Here is a 21,457-nt window from a genome sequence, read left to right as displayed (position 1 = left end):
CTAATACTGGGGTTTAGTCGGACAGATTCCTATACAGTATATCTTATCATGATCAGTATTAGTTTTACCCAACACACTGGGCTTGTGGGACCCCTGCATGTCTATATTCCCAGGGCAGCTGAACATGTTGTACAGGGCCGTTAATAAGACAGGTCTCAATTGTGGGGTTATTTATCCGATTTCGCCAGTTGTTAAAATTAAATTGTCAAAGTTAGGCGCCTGGAGTTTATAATTTCAAATCTTGCGCACCTGTGGCGTTCCAACTCGATATGCATTCACGTGCCGTCGGAAACATCTAAAGTCAGAAGGACTTCACATGTAAAAGTAGCTTAGTTAATTCGCTGATCCAGGGAAGATGGGTTTGCTACTTTGTGGTAGATGGAACTTTATGGGAAGAATTGGCGGGGAATTCAATGTTATTGTTCATTAAATTTCTGTAGAAACAGGCAAAAACATTTTTGAATATTATTCATGCATTGCAGGCATACCATTTATTTTTGTATTTCTCATTTCTGTGTGCTTTTTAACTGCATTTCTAACACAGTCTGCAAATCATTTTGTGTTAGTTTAAAGGTGCTATTTAATCTAGTGAAACTAAAGAATGTGTTACTGCCAGAATATTTTCAGTTGCTCTACTTTAAAACTCTTATTTATCTCATGACCCAGTATTTAAGTGACGGTAGATGAAGCACTATACTTATTACATAACTGTAAAAATTGCCTTGTTCAAAATAGTACAGCAGCTAAATGCTGCTTATTCATTGATGCATTTGTATTAACAATGTGGCAGATAGGCATTTTGCCCCAAATCAGTAGCCTATCTTTACTTTGCTACTTTAAGTGGTCTATTTAATTGCACTTTTATGTGCTACTTTGCTTCCTAAATTAAGTAGTTTTCACTGCAGGACTTTCACTTACTTTGGAATATATGTATGTACTGACATGCTACTTTTACCTACGCAAACGGTTTTATTACTTTTTCCGTCACTTTAATTACCCAGCAGCCTCCTGTGCTCAGCACACTGACTCGTAGGAGGGACAATGCCAGCTGCACCTGAAGGCAGCAGCAGCAGCAGCGGCGGAGGAGGCGGCGGCTCGCAGCTAATGTGGCAGCTGGGAATGTGAGCGTTTCAACACAGACCGCTATTTTGAGGACTGGGGACAGTAGAAGGGCTGACCAAGGAGAGACTCTGGCCACAGCTTGGCTGCAGCTAACACTTTGGCTTTGAAGTCGCAGCGGTAGACCTGCGCTGTCTGTCCGGCGGTTTCGGTGCCGTCGGACCGCATCAGATGAGCGGACAGCCGTTGGTGGCTCACTGCGGGGCTGCTTGCTAGAGTGAAGAAGCCGGAGCAACCCTGTCTGTTTCCCCCGGTGTGTGTACGTATGCCAGCACCTTACTTCTGGTTCTAAGTGAAGTGTCCCCGGCTGAATCAGAATAATCTTAATGTTCCCCCGTGTGAAAGGTTCGGTTAAATGCGTCTCTTTAGCAGCTGCCAAACCACTCAAGCCGACGACGATGGAATGAAATCTGCGGCGGGGGCGACCGACACACAACCTGCCGCGGTTTCCTGCGAGTAAATAAATAAATGATAGAGGATACAATGACCCTGCTGTCTCTGCTAGGTCGGATCATGCGTTACTTTCTGCTCAGACCCGAGACCTTGTTCCTGCTGTGCCTCAGCCTGGCTCTGTGGAGTTACTTCTTCCATACGGACGAAGTGAAGACCATCGTGAAGTCCAGCCGGGATGCGGTTAAGATGGTCAAGGGGAAAGTGGCGGAGATGATGCAGAACGAGCGGTTCGGCGGGCTGGACGTCCTGGACGCGGAATTCTCCAAGACCTGGGAGTTCAAGAGCAACAACGTGGCCGTGTACTCCATCCAAGGCCGGCGAGACCACATGGAGGATAGGTTCGAGGTGCTCACAGACATCGTCAACAAGACTCATCCGTCTATATTTGGGATTTTTGACGGCCACGGAGGAGAGGTGAGAAGTACAGGGAAGGCATTTCTTGTTAGGTATTTGTGTACTAAAACCACTTTTAGTCCACACATACCCTCTGATTCCAACTCAAGTAACCCAAAAGGAGCTTTTAATGAATTGCAAGTGAACATTTATCAGTTAGTTACTAATATATTCTGTGTGGTCTGGCTGAAATGTCACAGCAGCAGTCAGATGTTTATTAAAAACATGAGTGAGGATATAAGTTTGGCTGCAGATCCTAAGTTGACCTCTCTAGGCTTTTAGCGGGGAAACTTACTATGAAGACATCTTTATTAGGACAGCAAACGACTGTTATTTTGTTTTAGATGATAAGATGAATAATTGAATTTATCCCTGCCTAGTATATGAATGCACATTTTAAATTTTTTCATTAAATTCGAAAAAACTGGTGACACATAATGAGCGTGGTGCTATCAGGGCCCCTGAAGCAGTTGGTAATCCACCCATTCGCAATTATCACGGATTACTGGTGGATATGGAGCCTATAATTTCTTGCAGCAGCCGTGCTTGCGCACACACACTCCACACAAACACTTGCTCGTCCACGCAAACCTTTTACTTCCAAGTGGCAAGGGCACTGCATCTTGTCTACAGTATTTTAATCCTTAAAATTATGCCAAAAATATAAATATCCATCTTTCACTGTTACACATTTGGGATGCAGACTAGCAAGATCAAAGATGAAAGGAAGAGGATGAACTCAGATTGGTGTGCCTCCGAGGTGTACATGTAACCAGATGAGCTCAATAGCATGAGCAAAGCTTTACTGAAGTGGGTCATTGATCACTGATCTTCTCATCACCAGCCACCATCCAACCTGAGTTGATACTGTCTTGTTGGCAAGTTCTTGGTGCTAACTAATGTTGTTGTTCGTGATTATGGTAGCGGCAGCAACTCACCAGGTGCCCCTTGAAGAAGTTGTCGGTTAGAGCATTTGAGATGACCCCATGGTAAGATAATGATAATAACAAATATTTCTTATGAAGTTATGGCATGCTTGAACCTTCAACAGTGACCTCAGCTGACAGTACACTACTGATGCAACAACATTCTTCCTCCTCATTATTTCCCTGCTCTCATCTTCTTCTGCATTAAACATTAGTTACCTCTTGATCGTCTAGTTGTCATAGCTGAGAAGCTTCATGCTGTTTTGAGCCTGACAGCAACTGTCTTTATTTTGAATTTGACTCCGATTGAGACTGAATGATAACATGCTAAAAATAGGCAGCTAAAGGCATAGAGAATAGCTGCTCTTTTGGGGGAAATGTAATTCTGGGCAGCCGCGCTCACTGCGGCAGCTTTTGACCAAAAGTGGTCATTGGATTGTTTTTCTTTGCAGACTGTCTCTCCCCTGTTCTTCTTCCCTCTGTGGAGTTCCTTTTTTGAGACCAGTGACCTAACCCTTGGGCCCTGCTGCAATATATCTACCACACATGTGTTTAAGAGACTTAGATATACTGTATGTGGCAGGAAAAATGAGAAAATAAGTGGGAGAGCATCAGTGGTGAGAGCAAGAAGAGAAGCTTCAGATTTACCCACATGAGGACGAGTCTGTTTTATCACTGCATGTCCATGGGCAACAATTTTGGTCTGTTTTCAATCCCACGTTCTCTTTTGAAGTGTGTGAAATGCTTGCCAGACAGAAGCATTGAGAAACAACTTCCCTGGTTTAGAGAATTTAGATTTTTTTTTTTTTTTATTTGCCAGAGGGCACTGAATAAAAAAGAGGGATGCTATGTGGCCCAAGGCGACACCAGGAATACTGGCTGTCTCAGCTAGCTGCTTGGTGAGATGTCAATCACTTTCATTTGTTTTCCCACACTCTGCTCATCCAAACCACATGTCATACAGTCCTTTAAAGCAATTTGGGTCTTGTGTCAACATCTACAGCTATCCAGCATGCAAGTCATTGTACTAATATGAGCAGGTTGTGAACGCTTATGATGCCTATAATGAATAGAAATGTAAAATACATTTTCACTGTGGTGTGAATGTGTTTGCTAATTAGAGCTGTGATTCAACATAAGCAGTAGCTTATCTAAATGCAATTAGAACTGCAACTATTTCTGACCAAAAGTCTCAAATCTAAAAATATCCGTGTTGCAAAGGCAAAGAAAAATGATAAATTCTGATAGATGGGAGGCTGGGAATAGGGAATGTTTGCTATTGTTTTTTTACTTTTAAAAATTACTTGATTAATAATCAACGTCTTTAAAAGTGTAGCTGTTAACCAACACAATAACATTTTTCACCTTTTTATAATATGGATCACCACCTTCTGTCATTGAAGGAGGCTGTAAATTGAGCTTTTAGAAGCTAGAAACCACAACATCTAATGACATAATCACTGTACCTCTGTTACCGAGCAGCAAAGCAATCAAAGCCATGAGTTTGATGTAAGTATTGGATACTTTTTTGGATACTATGTGATGCATTACCGGCATTTTATACATCTTTAATATGAAATAATAGGTTAGGGACAATTTTACATATAGACATTCAAGAAATAATGCTATTTGCTTTCTTGCCAAGAAACAGATGAAAATATGGATATCAATTTCCTGTCTGGGAAGTAACAACAGAGCTGGCAGTTAGGTAATCCATGGAAACATGCACAGGTAGTCTGGCTGTCAACAATAGTTTATATGTTCTCGGTTTATTGTTTACAAAAATACTTAAACAACAGTTTGCAGTTCTGGAGATTGTTTAATAGTGTAACTGTTGTTTTTTTTTTATTTCCACATACAACAGTTTAATGTGCAGCACCTCTACACTGTTTAGTGACCTAACAGTAGTGACAAGGCTCTGTTGCAAAGTTTTTAGAAGTTAGACAGAGATGGTTGTCAAACAGTCATTTTTTTTTTTCATTTCTGTTTGTCTACAGATTAAACAAACAAATGAGTCAACTGTACACTGTTGAGTTCTCCTTCTCCCTGCTCCGCTATGCTTTGCACAATTACAACAAATAACACATGTCAAAACCAGTCAAGCAGAAATAATTTGACTTCTCTGGGTGGTTAGAAGAGCGGGCCCCTCTGAAAATCATTTAGATCTGCACTGCTCCCAGTGGTGTTGAATGAGACTCGGTTACAGCACCTCTCCACATCACGAAAAGGTTTGAAGCATAATTTTTCAAACCAAAATGGAAAACATTGGATATTGAAGCTTTAACTAGCAAGTAGTAGGTTTAAATGTTTTCTATGTTTTGTATAACTATGGCAGACGAGCAATTTCTACCTTCAATCGTTAAGCTCATCTCTACCTGGCTATAGCTACATACTTGGTGTAAGTGTTAAAACCTTTTGGGCAATTCCCACGTATATGATCCCAGAATGTGACTCCAGTAAGTTACAGGATGGAAAATCCTGAAAATAATATAGTCCTTCAGTAATTTTGATTTCTACCACCTCAGTGGATCCAATTAATTTACTAGCAAAGAAATCATTAGTCAGTGCTACACGACACCTGTAAACGTTTCCTCTTCTCTCTGCAACACTCACACACCACACACATTCAGTGTACAGAGTGTGGAAAACCAGTGTTTAATGAACATATCCATCGGTATTCTCAGTCATATTAGATGTTGCCTCAGTTATGGGGTTTATCTGTTAAATGGATATTGATTTTTAGCTGACACATGGCAATCAGCTGCAGCAGAGTGATAGCCCCTGGGCTCTTCATCCATATAATGGCAACATGAGCCAGTTGTTCCTTCCTAGCTACATGTAGGTAGTGGTCATACTCTGCTTCTCCCTGCCTCTCAGTCAGGTTGTGGCTTCAGGTCTTACAAAATTACCTTGGTTGTAGGGTGCAGAGAAGATGTTCACTTTGAGTCTGTTTAAGTCGAGTTCAAGGGCTCCCTTCTGTTTTGCTGTCGTTTTAGCTTTTTGTTCTGCTCACAGAATGAGGTTTTCTATCAGCTCTCACTCTGATGTAGTTTTGATCAGTGGCATTTGTTTATGAGTGGGTTGGTAATAGAAATGGTATCTGAACTGTTAAAGGGAAAAGTAAAAAAAGGGAGCAAAAAAACCACCACAGTGACACTGACCATTGTCTAATGATCCTCTCTGTCTTTATCCAACTCTTAACATGCTCCTTTCGTTTCAGATTCCAGCTGAACATTTATTACATTTTCCTATTCATCATGTATTCTTTGAATTGCAGAGCAGAGAGGACTTTCGATAGTGCTTGAAGCCGGCATGTGGCATAGTTCCTATTTAAAAAAAAAAAAAAAATATATATATATAAATATATATAAATATATATATATATATATATATATATATATATATATATATATATATATATATATATATATATATATATATATATATATATATATATATAAAAAATCAGAAAGGCAGGAGTTTAATGTGATTGTCTGCATGTTTGTGGGGGGATGGGGGTGCTAGTTTAAATACCAAGCAGTTTGAATTCCTCCTGTGCTTGCTCTCACTGGAAAGATGAAAGAAAGAGCTGGCATGTGACTAATTGCTCTGTTGGCATTACAGGATTAGAGAGAGAGCAAATGAAGAGAGGGAGTGTGGGAAGACCAAGGACAGCGGTGTGTGTGTGTGTGTGTGTGTGTGTGTGTGTGTGTGTGTGTGTGTGTGTGTGTGTGTGTGTGTGTGTGTGTGTGTCGCAGTCCTGCACAAAAAGGTACACTGCTTCTCCTTTTATGGAGGTTGTGGATTCGTGTGGCAATGACAGAGGCAGGGATACACGTCTTTATTGTGAGAGACTGAAGCACCAAAGACCAGACACCTGTTACATACGGTTTAACATCACATCTTAAATCAGTGCCCTCAGGTTGGTGAAATGGACATACATTTGAACTAATTTTGCTAGAAATTAAGTATCTGAATAAATGAAGTATTGAAAATAATTAATTATAACCAATAATTAATAATAACCAATACATTATTGACTCAGAGAATGATCAGTCATTACCAGGTCTTTGCCTTGTACATGAAACCATGTACAGGGCAAAGAGAAGAATTAATCTGATGGATATTAGTAAAATTCATTAGTCACTTCTGTCACAAATGGCAAAAGCCAACTTTAATATTTTAACCTTTTCTTGTAGCAGTCATGTTCAGCTGGAAAATAAGCAGAAAAAAGACCAGAGACCTGGAGGGCTCTGCTGAAAGGTCTTCTGACCTTGTAGTAGTTTGTCCCTGGTGGTGACAGACTGTCACCACCAGGCACAAAATCCCCTCACTCCTTGTAGTTAAAGGACTGTCAAAGGGAGCCTGAGGTGGGACAAACATAGTGGAATAAATGAGGTTTTAGCCTTGCAACCTACATGTTTAGCCATGGAGTAAACATTTTTAATAATTTTCTTGTCATAAAACAAATGTGAGACTTCCCTAACTGTAATAATGTGATAATGTGTCTTAACATGTTAAAAGTCTCCGGGGGCGACAGTGGCTGTAGGATTGATTAAGGAAAGACATCTGGAGTAAATAATTTGCCAAATCAACATGTGGACGAATGATGCGCTGTGGTGACCCTGAACTTACGGGATAATATTAAAGACGGAAAAAGTAAAAGTCTGCCCTCTGTAAAAGCTAAGAACATTTGGTAAATTTAATAAGAATGTGCACTTTTCTCATTTGGTGTGTGTGTGTGTGACCCTGTGACAGGATTGTGTGAGAGTTTGCCAACAGCATGTAGCAACAGATAAGAGTGCCTTCTTCAGCCTTAGTGTGCCATTCCTCCCTGCTTGCAGTAGTAATTTAACAGGTGCCTCGATGCATAGAGCATGCGTACAGAAGGCCACAGGATCAAATCCCACCCCACCAGTTGTGGCCCCGTCCAGCCACCAAGGGCAACCATGGTGCTTGTACCGAGCCTGGATGCAGCCAGTGTAAAAACTTAAGCCAAATCAATGTGTGGAACGTGTTCCGCTCTGCCGACCCCTGAAGGGAAGCCATTGATCTGTCAAACTCTAATGTTAAAACTCCCCGACTATGTATAAACCCACCTTCAAGCAGGACGAAACCACAAGGTCATTGTTCTCTCTCTCTCTCACACACACAGAGTCTTGGAAGGAACTCTCCATTGACGTATGTTAATTTCCTTAAACGTACCGTAACCTAAGCCTAACTTTTAACCAAATCATTAACCCAAATTCTAATGATTTACATGGTGGGGACAGGCATTTGAGGCAAGTCCTCACAAGTGAGAGTGCAAACAGATGTTGGGCTCCACCATCGCATAACACTGTATATGTGGACTTTAGCTGGAGGAGGTCTTGTCTTAAAAGTGGTTTGCGGAGATGGACCTTGGTGGCATTTAGCTTTATTCTGCCTCCTACAATTCAGCTACTCTGAGCTGACATGGGGGCTGAGGTTGGCCTTGGTAATGGGGCTGTTGCCTTTGACTGCCAATCCCCCCCACACACTCCAGTAGCTCTGTTTGTCACCCTCCTCTCCCTGTTTTCCCTTTTCATCTATTTTTCTATCCTCCCCCCAGCTCACCCATTCTCTTAGAGGGCTTGGCAGTATATAAATGGGCCACGAAAACTCCCATCTCCAAGGCCATGTCAACCTGATGCCCATGTAATATAGCATCCGCTGCTTGCCACACAAAGTTACTTCATGTGGTGCAACACACTTCCTCATGTGATGTGTTTTGTATTTTAACGGAAAACAGTAAATTGCCGATTGTGTTGAAAATGTAGGTTTAAAATCCAATACTAGCTTTTGCAAAGCTACAATAGTTAGTGGTTGCCTACTGCATTAGTACATTTGTTTAACGTCAATTGTAAAATCCTACGGGGGTGGTGTTTTTTTGGGGGGTGGCTCTGTAGCTGATTAACAGCCTCTAAATCTAATCACATGGCTGGAATTTACTGGGCTGCTCAGTCCAATCTACACTTTGTTTTGCCATTTCATGTGACATGTCGGTCATAAAATGCTGAAATGAAATAATACTCTTCCATTAAAATCCAGCTACAGAATTCTAAGTCAGTGCCTGCTCCACAATTGTTTGTTTGTCTGCGAGTGATTGAGAAAATGGATGAGTCAGTTGGAGTTTGCCTGCTCGCTGACTTGGCATTGCAGGACTGCGGGAGAAGAATGTTGGCTGAGAGAAGGGTAGCAAGTCGCAGCTGTTCAGAGTTAGTGACATTGGTGTGATTGTCTGAGCAAAGAGAGTCGGCCGTGATTTTTGTAACATTTGCAGTTGTGGCTCTTCCTCTTTTCGCACAGTCCAGATGGGCCTGTGGCTACAGGGCAGGTGCATTCTTGTAAATAGAAACAGTCTCCCTGGTTGTGTTGCTGCACCTGTCTGTTATCAGCTTATACGACCAGAAGCTGGATGTGCTCATGTAAAAAAAAAAAAATAAATAAATAAAAAAAATTTAATGGCTTATTTTTCAAATTGTAGAAAGTTTTCAATCTATAACTTTGCACATGTGTGTCTGGTTCATGCCTTTCTGCTGCACACGTGCTTAGCAGTCTTTCATACATTGATCCAGATAGGAAGAATGCGTTTGATACAAATGTTCAATATTTGCACATGGTTCTATTTACTGGAAGAGCTGTAAGTAATAATACTTCAAATGCACTCTGCTGTGAACCAGCGCTGAACTAGGTTGTCTTTAATTTACCCTGTAACAAAGGCTCATGGGATAAACAAGAGGATCAGACTCTACTGTGTGTCCAATAAGTTGTGCTTGTGATTAAAATTGGAAGGAAAAGGGATCGTGTGCATTCTCAGGCAGAGTATGTGTGATGGTTTGTATAGCAGGGTCATGCTGGATCTTAGCCATGTACTTTTGATTATGGCCTTTTGAGATTTATTAGTCTGGGGTTTGCCCTCTTGTTTTCTTCTGTGGTTGCCTTGTTTTTGTTTTTTGTTCAAGCCACTTACAGAGAAGGCTGGTACAGGGGCTTTCTAACACTAGTGAGCCTTTCTGATGAATCTTCTCCTGTGTAAGGGCTAGAAGAAGGTGTTAATCCTAAGGATAAAATGTATGAGATTAAAGAAAACAATAGAAAGAAATGAATGGAATTTTAGGAAATGAAGTTATTTTCATGCAAAATAAATAGAGAGCCCATGTTCACCAGAGTAGCAGCAATAAAGAAAGTAAATCTTCCAATGGGATTTAAAATTGTGTCTAATCTGAATCTCTCAGAACTTTTGTTTGTAATGCTGAAGCAGGTCAACAATGGCTAAAGGCCACAAAGCAAGCGGAGTATAAACCCTTCACTTATCCATGTTCCAGTCAGTGAGAGAGGCAGTCTACTTGCTGCCAGCGTTTCAGGTTTCAGGCCTCCGGAGGTATTGTTGGCCTTGTTCAGAAAATCAGAAATGGGCTTGCTCTGACTCCAGTGACACAAGTGCTCTTGCACACATTATTCCTGTTCACATCCAAGCTTTTTCACCCCAATCCAATTATCACGTTTAGAAGATAATTTTATTCTGTCACAGTTCATACCTGTATGTAATGCTAAAATTAAGTTAGAACATACTGTAGAGTACATACAGTATACACAGCACAAGAGATTAGAACAATATGTACTTTAAAATTTTTTATTTTTTATTTCACAACATGACATTTTTAACACAGTAATTAGAAAATTAAATATTACATTAAACACAGGGTTCTCTAGTAATCATACTAAAAGAGTCCATACAGTATATTCCTTATGATGAAGGAATTCGGTCAGCATTGTATCTGATATTAGGACTGTTGCTAAAGATGATTTTCATAACTGAATCTGCCAATATATTTTTTTAATAATTTACCTGTTTTAATAATTTACCTGTTTGCTTATAAAATGTCTGATATTGAAAAATGCCAGTACAAAGGTGGAATCCACAACAGTCCATAACCTGAAAATAAAAATTTTAATAAAACAGAGAAAAACAGCACATCCTGATTCTAGGAGAGTTTCAGCATGTTTAGGGTTTCAGTTAATAGTAAACTGATTATCATACATCTAAATTTATGTTTTTCTCATATTGCAGTGACAGTTTATTGGATTATGGTTATTGGAATAATGCCAACTAAACTAAGTGGATGTGAATATTGTATAAACAAAGGAAAAAAGATACACAGGCAGATTAGAAGTAGGTAAATGCAAGTAAAAGTACAGGTAACTGACTAGACAAAACACACCACTACTCCATAAAGTACCACTTTATATTATTTACTGTAGTTGAACAACTTCAAATGCTTTAATTATAGTACCAAATTACTTACATTTACTTAAAGTACCAAAGTAGAACAATACTAAATTTGACTTTCAGAAATAAAATCTGTAATCTGGAACAAAAACCGGTGAGGTGGGTGGAACAGAGTTGTTGACCTATAATAATATTATATTATACGAGTTGATTATATTTTTAGGAATCGTGTGTGTGTGTGTGTCTGTCTGTCTCGCATGCAGTCAGAGGAGGTTGTGGCTCAGAGTGGATGCTAAGAGAAGTAATTGATTAGCGTGGTGTAGAGGAAGTTCACATTGATATGAGCTACTGCTAACAGCTCAGGGCTCTTAGGATCCCTGCTCTCTTCCTGAGAGCATTTCTAACCCCATGCTAAAAGGGGAAGAAGCACTGGGGCAGATTAGATTTACACTAATCCCACTGGGGGGGATTGGGACTATACGTTTTCTCCATGGAGTCAATTTTTTTTTCCATCATCCCTTTCTTACTTTTACTTTTCTTTACTTTTTTTTTGGTCCCAATGGACTTTTTGTTTACACAGTCAGTACCTGCATGTGTTTGATTCTCTTCCTGAGTTGTTTTTAATGAGCTTATCCATTTAACAGAACTGGCAAGTATACTTATTAACAATGCTCAGAGAAGGAGAAAGGCTTCTTTGAGGTTGATGGCAGAGAAAAATGATGGCAGATGAAAAGTGCCCTTGGTTGGGACAGTAGCAAAGAGGACATGGGGAGAAATGAGAAGAGGAGAGGAAATGACAAGGCAACTGAGAAATAAAAATTCTACAAGCTTACAGAAATAATGGTGAAGAAAATGGAAGAGACGGCTAAAAGCTGATGTCTGGAGGCAGGGAACGGGTGGGGAAGAAGTTATTCCTTTAAGAGGAGAGGAGGTTAAAAACATGGATGCTGAGATGCAATAGCTTGCTCATAGCCTGCAGATTTTCCAGGCCTGCAGTAAAACTCCTTCTAGTCAGAAAGCACTATTTTAAAGAGTCTTAAAGGTTTAAAGAGTTTTTGTGAAGAGCTGACGGATACAAGAAGCTAATCACACTGTAACTGCACAACACACTAGTGAGTTGGTGTAAAAAGTGCCAGTGGAGCTTATTTTTTCATCTTTTGATCATAAGTCTGTCAAACTGAAGGCCATGGCACCATGGGGCAGCAGGACGAGAAAACGTGACATACTTTTCAACCTCTGCTTTTCATGTTTTCTTCTCTTCTCTCACACTTGCTCTCTGTCTCTATTGACCTTTTCCCACGCTAAATGTCTCTGTTTTCTCTCCCTCTCTTCTCCTCCCTCCATCTCCTTCACTTCCTCCCCTGCCCTTCTTCTCTTACCTACTCATCTCCTCTTTCTTTATTCTGGTCTTCAGTGTTTTCAGGTTCGTATCATAGAGGTGGTACAGTTGGAGGTGGGTGTGTAAAGACGTAAGTGCTGTGAAGGACAGCGATTCCTCCTTTGGAGCAGATCTAATTGGTTTATTGAGCTACACTGTTTTTATAGGTTTTAGGTTGTTGTTTGACATTTCTGGCTCTTCCTAGCAGGGTCAAATGTTTATAGTAAGATTACTATCCACATAAACCACAGCAGATGTTCTCTTTTTTTTTTTTTTTCTACAGGTGAATTTGGCTGTAGTGCCTTTTTTATAGTGTGGGAAGGCTTTTCTGTTTTCCCTCTTTCCTTTCTTTATGTCTTCTGTGACCTTTTGCTCTCTTATTACTTTTATATATATCTTCACCTTGCTATATCCATTTCCCATTTCTCCTTTTTTGCCCATCTCCCTCCGCTTCCCCCTACCTCCACTTCCTCACCCACACCCACAGAGTCACCTTATCTCTCTGCAGTCTGTCTGACTTATTTATCACTGCTCTGAAATATTAAAGAGTCTGTTGCCTCTGGTCCTGAGGGAAGTTCACAACTTTTACTTACAGCACACACACGCATGCCAACACGTACATGTACAGCCTAAATCAAAATATGTTCTGAAGATGCCACACACTAGGCAGTGTTCAGTACTACACTGTGCACAAACTACCCACCTTTTGTATAGTCTCTTCCTGGCTTTGAGACTGAAGGATAAATAAATTCTGCTGGGATACACGTTCACCATAAGGATGACTGTTGACATATATACCTGAGTGATGGTCAGTATGTCAGTTAACAGTACTTGATCTTACTAGGGGCCTTTTCAGGGAATTGGTGCTGGAACTGTGGCTATCTGTATCTTACATATCTTGCATACAACTTGATCTTGGTGTTTTTTGCCACCTTCTGATCCATAAATTCAACCTATTTCCAAAGATGAGTTATTTAGATTTAAGTCCAACCCCCACCATGGTTGTTGCTGAATTGTTTGCCATTTCAGCTGGATTTGCATTTCATTTCAATTAGTAAAAGTGACATTTGTGACTTCTGTCAATGCCGTACATTCAATGCAATGAACACATTTAAATATTAATATTCACAATGATCTTAAATTGTCAATTTCACTCCTAGGTCTTAGCGTTGAGTGAGAATTGATTTATGGAATAGGTCATGATTAAAAAAAAAAATCTAAATTACTAGTTTTTGAATTTTTTTTGTTCAAAAACTTGCATACCAAAGAGTGAGTGACTATATTTGACATGTTAAAATGTGAGATTGCTTCTTTTTAAACTGTATTTAATTGTATATTTTAACATTTTTCTGTGTATTTAATTTTTTGTTTGTTTTTAACTTTGAGATTGCTGGCTCCAAACTACAGGAACAATATTGCAGAACTGTAAAGTTAGCTGTAAGGTTCAGATCTATCATTACTTCAGAAATGTATGAATGATGTCATAGTTGCTGCAGTCCAGACCTTATACAGGTTATGGTACACACACACAGAGCCTGATGGGTGTGCGTTGTTTGTACACTCCCACAAACTTTTACTTAAGAAGCACCAAGGTTTTATTCTTAGCAAGCAGTACTTTGCTGGGGGAGTGGTGTCTAAGGCTGGAAATGGTGAGCAGGAGGGGTCTGCTCTATGATGGTAGTGCACCTGCTGTGGAAAGTGGGCTGCCTGGGAGTCTCATGGCCTCATGCCTGCTGGCTCTGCCCTCCGTCACCACCCATGCACGTCGGAAAATGTACAAGCTGTCAGGAGCTTGCAAACCAAAAGTGAACAAAAATGATTAGAAGCATTTTTAATACAAGCTTATTCAGCATATAAGCTTTGATTCAATTCATTATCAGGACCATACTGAACAGAGAGTTGTTGGACGCTTTCCACTGAAAGTTATTGAAAGTTCAGATGCCCACAATGTAGTTTTGGTCTGTAGTGGACAGCGTTGGGATTGTTTTGGAAAGTGGGCACAGGGTTTGGTCTTTGGGTATACATGCTGTCATTATGTTGTATGGGAACTTGGCTCTACTGGTTTTGAGCCATCGTGGAGCAGCATGTGTCATCAACACTTCTTCTGCTGCTGTTTTTCACTTAAATCAATTGGATCAGAGACAAAAATGTGAAGTTTAGGGGATACATAAAGGAAAATTAACATCAGTACTGTCAATTTGTCAGTATGAATTTTATTGTTTCTTTCAGACAGTAACTAAGTTACGTTTTGTCAGTTTCTTATTTTCCTTAGAAGACCCAAGATGTGTACACAGTGATCCTGGATCAGCTTTTTATTTCCTTTAGACATCCTTTATTTTCAGCCAGTACCTCCTGCGCCAGAGTGTGGGAAAGGATGGCTCAATCTCCCTCTGTGCCTGTCACACACACTGATGAGATGTGGGATCTCTGTCCATGTAACTTGCATGACTCACATGCTGAAGGTAGCTACTTCTCTTTAGTTTACTCATACCTTCCAATTCTAGTCTTTTTCCTGTTTTTGTATTTTCATCAAGTAAAGCATTGTCCTCACATTTCTCTTCATATCCAGCCCATTGAATGTAGTCAATCTTCTGACTCAGAGATCTCTACAGCCCACAAAATGTCTCTGTCTCTCTCTCTCGTGTGTGTGCGTATATGTATTAATTTTTAGTAATATTGCTTCTGCTTTGTATTTTCAGAGTCAGCGAGCTTTCAGGATGCCATTGTTTAAAGTAGTCAAGGAAAGTTTGTTTTGGTTTTTTTCAGCATTGCATATCACTAAATTATCGGGAGGGCAGGACTGGTGATGAACAACCATAAAGCTCTTGGTGCTGATATTTTTCTCTCTTTGATTGTACACAGCCCCCCCACCCCGCCCCAAATCTTACTAACAGATGAGAGAGCAAGAAAAGGCAGGCACTTTATAATAAATGTGATAAATGTAGCATCTGCCTTCACAGTGACAGCGAAAGAAAATCTGTGAAGAGCAATATATAGATGGTACCACTCAAATGATCAGTCAATGGGTGCGGTTGTGTGTGGCATGAGGGGGGTGTTCATGACCAAACATGAGAGAGAGACGATAAAGGAAAGAAGGTAGTTGTGTTACTGTTACAGAAGAACTATGTAAAGGTGTGAGAAGGAGGGAGTAATCCTCTACCAGCAGAATGCGGCATTATTAAATGAAATGTTATCAATTTATGCATACATGCATCTCCTGCACAACAAATCAGCAGAAATCCAGCCTCTGTTCCTTATTTATGGGTGTCCCAATTACAAGTCTGCCGCTCGCTGCTGCTCAACACACCGCATGTGCATATGGAAATTAGGTGCATGTGAAATATGGAATGGTTACTATTCGCCATATGCCCACTGTTGGCTTATTTTTCATGTGTGCAATGTTGTTGAATTGTAAACGTTGTTGTGCAAAGGAAGGCAGCTGTATGGAGATGAGGGTGATCATGAATGGATGGACACAGGAAGGGATGAATGGAGTCCAGGAAGCTGTTGACTGGGGATGACAAAAGCAGCACTTGGCACCAGTAGCATACCGTGATTTGCCTTGTGATGCAAAAAGTCTTTCAGAATGAAGACTGTGACACATCTGCATCTCAGTATCATCAAGTGAAGTTATAAGATGATTTGCCAGTTGGTTCATATACAGAAAATTATTTGGAAACACTTAATGTTATAAGCCTGCAATATTGGGATGTTATATATTTTGTTTATATTTTCTTATTAAACTAAAACTGATTGGGCCTGGTTTTAATGCCCAAATTGGTCTAGGCCATAAATACAATCACAATGCATTCACACTAGCCTGGAACAGTCATTGGAAATACAACAAAGTCACTCAGTACACACTGCTGTGTGAGACAGACATGCTGTAAGGACCCCAGCAAGGCGGCAGTAAAAAGTTCAGCAAAACTTAATCTAATGCAAATATGATGAGTTCAGTGACAGCAGGGATGCAGGCAATCATGGCTGTCTTGATTCTAGCAGAAACGGAGACAGTTTACCACATAATTGATTCTTAATGTGAACCGAGGGAAAGCTGATTTGTAAGGTCTCAGTTTATTGATTTATTGTAACTACAGGGGTTTAACCTGTAACGCTTGATACCAGGAAATTGTAGGTGTGTTTGCTGGTGGCTGATGCATCAAAAACATTGTTTTTTTGCATTATAAGAAGAAGTGGTTCTAATGTTGTGGCCAGCCCAATAAAATTAATGAGGGGGGCAAAACATTAGAACCACCTCTTCTTATAATGCACTCCAGTACACTTTGGCTTCGATAATAAATGGAGAGTAGAATTATTACCTTTCTGACAGCTTAAACCTAAAACCTGAGAAATTATAACCTTAAAAGTAGAATTCATGGCAGAGCCACTTCATTGGATTTCATTAAATTGCTAAGGTGGTCATAAAGTTGTGTCTGACCGCTGTAAGGACATAGGTAACGAAACAGGCTACTTTATTAACATCTGTCTGCCCAGCTTGATGTCAAAGTTGTATGTTGTATGACAGTTCACTTTTTCATGTCCAGAAGAAGTAATAGCAGTGAAAGGAGGAACATGGAGAAATTTTGACCAGTGTATGTTTCTGCTTTTTGTAAACGGCTCCATTCTTCCTTTCTACCTTGTTGTTTCCCTGTTGTCCACAGTGGAGAAACTGTTGTGTGCTTAAAATACTCACACAACACGGGTGTTAATCGGTAAACAAAAAAACTTGCCTTGGCTTTTATCTAAAACTGCAACACCAAAATTATATTTTGGTGTTGGTGTTTATATTATACCAAAGAAAAGTCTTATTTCTCTCTCCTTTCATCTCTAAATCTTGCTCTTTCCTCTGTATATAACTGGAAGTGTAAGATTTGTTCTCGGTCTGTATTTATTTCACTTTCATTTTCTTGCCATGACTACATCGCCTTTCTTGCTCCGATAAGAACATGTACCCACAGACAGAGGTGGGGAGGCTGAGAGTTTTAAGTTGATATTCTGCTGGGTTGTTTTGGCCACATGCAGTAAAAAATCACCACTTCAATCGAAGCTGAAGAAAGTGTGAAAGGGAAGAACAAGGACAAGTGCCATTGGGAGTGAGTGATGCTGCTGCATTTATGTGCATTGTGCTTTTTATGAAGAGACATACAAATTTATATTTCAGATTAGAAAAGCTGCTGTAACATACAGTATGTGGGAAAGGAGAGATGCAAAGTACAAGAGCAATGAGCCGTGAAGACCCAGGAAAAAAGTTGGCGAACAGAGATGATGAATGCACAAAGAAATGCTTGTGTTGGAGAATTGTCTCTACCGCCAGCACCTTAATATCTTTCTAACAAGAGTGAGGGAGATGCGTTGTCCTACTATAATGAAGTTGACAACATCAACATCCAACCAAATCCAAGTCCACTAGTGTGGGGTCTTCTAAATTATATAATGATTTCTTAATGGAGTTTTCTTTAGATGCTAATGTCTGTATATAATGGCTGAACTAGGACATCTAAGGACTGACTGTGTGTGTGTGTGTGTGTCTGTGTGTGTGTGTGTGTGACGATGCTCAAATATAAAGATGTTTAGACAGATGTGATTAATACCACCAGGAGAGATCCGCTGTACCGACTAATCAACCAGGAAATGATTGATAAGTGGCTTCAATCACAGCAGGAAAGAGACTGAAATGCACTTCTCAGACAACTATCGTGTGTGTGTGTGTGCGTGGGATGACAAACACACATTTACATTGTTTGTTAGCCTGTGATAAAAAGCCCTGTTATGGTAGCTCTCTCTCTGTGGTTCCCACTGTATGTGCATGTGGAAGGTTAGTAGTGTTTATGAATGCATCACTGTAATTTGAGTGAGGGGTGTTTGTGTGTGTACATATGTGTGCAATCATGAGAAGCGATGGAGCTAGTAGAGCTTGCCACCCTGACTAGCTTATTAATATTCATGCAATTGATGTATCAGTGTCTGCCAGGGAACGCAGGCTCCAAATTGCAGGAATACAAATAACAACACTTGCCGATAGTGTGTGTGTGTGTGTGTATCTGTGTGGGCACAGAGGGAGAATATAGGCCCCGAAGTGCTTGAGCAATTGGGAGGGAGTAAGCTTGAGATAGAGGTGTGTGTGTGTGTGTGTGTGTTAGTGAAAGAGAATGAGAAAGCCATAGCTGACATTTACTTAACTCTTCTCCTCTAGGCCTTCTCTGCCCCACATTCAAAAGAGGGGGAGGAACATGCATTCATGTTATTGAAACTTTTGTCTGCTGTGTTTACAACTCCATCTCTGTTAACTGCTGCTTTTTGTGACAAGCAGATGGATAAAGCTTAGCGTGTGATGGTAAAGTAAAAAAAACACGTAGTAAAACATCACCTATGTGATAACATATGAACCAGCTGTTCAGTGAAGGGACAAAGCCCAACACATTGGCCTGATCATGTCAGTGCCATCAATAAGAATCGTGTGATTTGAATGAGACTCACATGCACAATACTAACAAGTACATACACTGAAAGAACCAGTTGTTCTCTATAAATCATTTCAAGGTGCCCAATGGAAGACATGAATACAGTCATTTTTCATAAAAAATTACTTCGACAGTTTAGCTGAAGCAAAACGAGGATTCAGCAGTGAGTCAGACACGTCAAATAGTTCCCCTCTCTCTCTCTGTAAGGAAACAAACAAAAAAACTATAAATTTGGCGGATACCTACTTAATTTGAGTAATTGTAGTTGCTAAAGTCTCATTTAACCTTAATATATCATATTATATATCATTACCGTAATATAAATAAACTCCTCCCGGTTTTCATATCGTGCAAAGCAAAAGGTAGTCTGAAGCCGTGTGAACGTCAGCAGTATACAGTATCCACACACACACAAATTATGCCGGGGTGTGTGTGTTTATAAATAGACCAGAGGTAGGTGTTGGGGTCTGAAGGACAAGTGAAATTCTAATAGATGCCAAAGGACAAGCCCACAGAGATGCCAAGCATCTATATTTGATTAGCTCCTCTCTTCTCCTCTCTTCAACAGCGATTTCTTACATTGTATTATAGACATAAGAAGTAAATGTGTAGCCCTAAGAAGTCTGTATGAACCTTTTGTAAAAATGTATTTCAGAAACTTTTCATACTGCCTCTGTCCTTATTGCAAGGACATCTGTGAGCTGATAAATATCTGGGAAGTACTCATCCAAACCCTCTGTGTCCTGTATCTAGGAGTCATCATTCTATCTTTACATCTATTCATTTCAGAAAATTGCAAATGCCCATAAATTTAAGTGGGGTTCCTGTTATAATCCTGTCTGAAGACCATCAAACTAAACTGTCTTTTGTGCTATTTAATGTTCAAAGTCCAAACTATTTAAAATGGCAAATACATTTTTTTTTTTACAAACTAGACCCAGCAGTGTAACTATTGAATATTTGGAATATTGATTTGTCTAATCATTATTTTCTTGGTGTATGAAATGTCAGTAAACTGTGAACAATTATCTTAATAATTTTATAAACCCAAGTCAAAAAAGTCATCAGAATTGATCAACTGGAATTTTTTTTGTCGTTTTTATAGATGACTTGCCTTCTGAAGACCAACTAATCAATTACTTGAATATTTCAACACAAATGTTATAATTGTAACAAATTTAAAAAAAACAACAACATTTTGCTGAATTTTTTTTTTTCATGTCAACCATGAAAACAGCAAAGTAGCATTTTGTAAGAGCTACACCATCTGATCAGCATTTTGTAAAACAATTACTTGATTGTGAAAATATCTGATTTGTTTTCTGTTAACTGACTCATCAGTTAACAGACTCATATTGTCAGCTCTACACCAATCAATAAACAAATGTCACATAATGCAATCAGAACCATTCTCTTGTATTAGTATGAGAGATTGGACCATCACTCTTTATATATAACATCTTAGCTTGAGCTAAATAATCAATAATGCATTTTCCCTACCTGTGAGACAGAGGCTCATCTATGCAATGTTCACTCTGCAATTTTTTTGACATTGTTTTTGCAACCACCTTCTTCCCTTTTCCACTGAATATGATCAAAGTTTGTCATTTTCTATGGGGAATTGTGTGGAGCCCTCTTTGCTCAGTAATAGAATAGGAAATATTTAATATTTATCCAGAATTATTATTTGATTTCTTGCAGCAGTAGTAAAGACGTGGGATTATGCACTGTTGTTGTTAATAATAGACTTACTGTAGGCATAGGATGAAAAAAGACTTACAGCAGTGTTACTGCTGAGAGTGCTGAAAACTTTGGTCTCACAGTAATAGCATTTGTGTTTTTTTTGTTCTTTCGGCTTATCCTGTGAGTGCAGGGTCGCCACAGCGGATCATTTGGCACAGTTTTTACGCCGGATGCCCTGCACAGCTGGGGATGGGAATGGGCTGTTAAGGGAATGGGGTGTTCAGTGTCTTGCCCAGAGACACTTCAACCTATAGTCTGGACCGAAGATCAAACCACTGACTCAGTGGTCTGTGGACAACTGCCTTACCAACTGAGCTACACGGTAACTCTCTACTCTGTCACGGTAACAGCATGTAGCCTAATCGTGGCTGAAGTGGACCTTCAAGAAGGAGCCATCCAAAGTAACACTTGGGGGAAAAAAATTAGGTTGTAGTCCTCCCAAAAGCTTTACAAAATCCCCAGTGCTTTTTGTTTCTGTAACCATTATCAGTTCCAACAAAATCGAAGTAATGAAAGGAAAAAATTCATTCCACACAAAGCACACAGATACATGAAGCTTACAGAATAAGCTTGAAGGCACCAGTAAGGGTAATCAGCGCGTGTGCATGTTTTTAATCAGTCCCTGTCCCACCTGCATGAAATTTGGAAGCAGATCTGAGGTGGAAGTGATTATTTATTCACATTCTTTCTGTCTCTCATTTTTTTTCTTCCCATTTCATTCATTTTCTGACTT

General features: G+C 39.7%; 1 protein-coding gene across 1 annotated transcript in view; it reads left to right on the top strand.

Annotated features, from left to right (window-relative positions):
• Positions 1 to 1,026: 1,026 nt before the first annotated feature.
• ppm1lb (protein phosphatase, Mg2+/Mn2+ dependent, 1Lb) overlaps positions 1,027 to 21,457 on the top strand; it is a 39,016-nt gene continuing 18,585 nt past the window's right edge. Inside the window, exon 1 of the mRNA XM_067507268.1 lies at positions 1,027 to 1,986. Coding sequence (XP_067363369.1) covers positions 1,588 to 1,986 — 399 coding nt within the window. The 5' untranslated portion in view covers positions 1,027 to 1,587. The remainder of the gene's footprint in view (positions 1,987 to 21,457) is intronic.

This window comes from Channa argus, chromosome 6 (genome assembly GCF_033026475.1).
Source record: "Channa argus isolate prfri chromosome 6, Channa argus male v1.0, whole genome shotgun sequence".
NCBI lineage: Eukaryota > Metazoa > Chordata > Actinopteri > Anabantiformes > Channidae > Channa > Channa argus.
The sequence above is the reverse complement of the archived record's forward strand: the minus strand, read 5'-3'. Positions and strand labels throughout refer to the sequence as shown.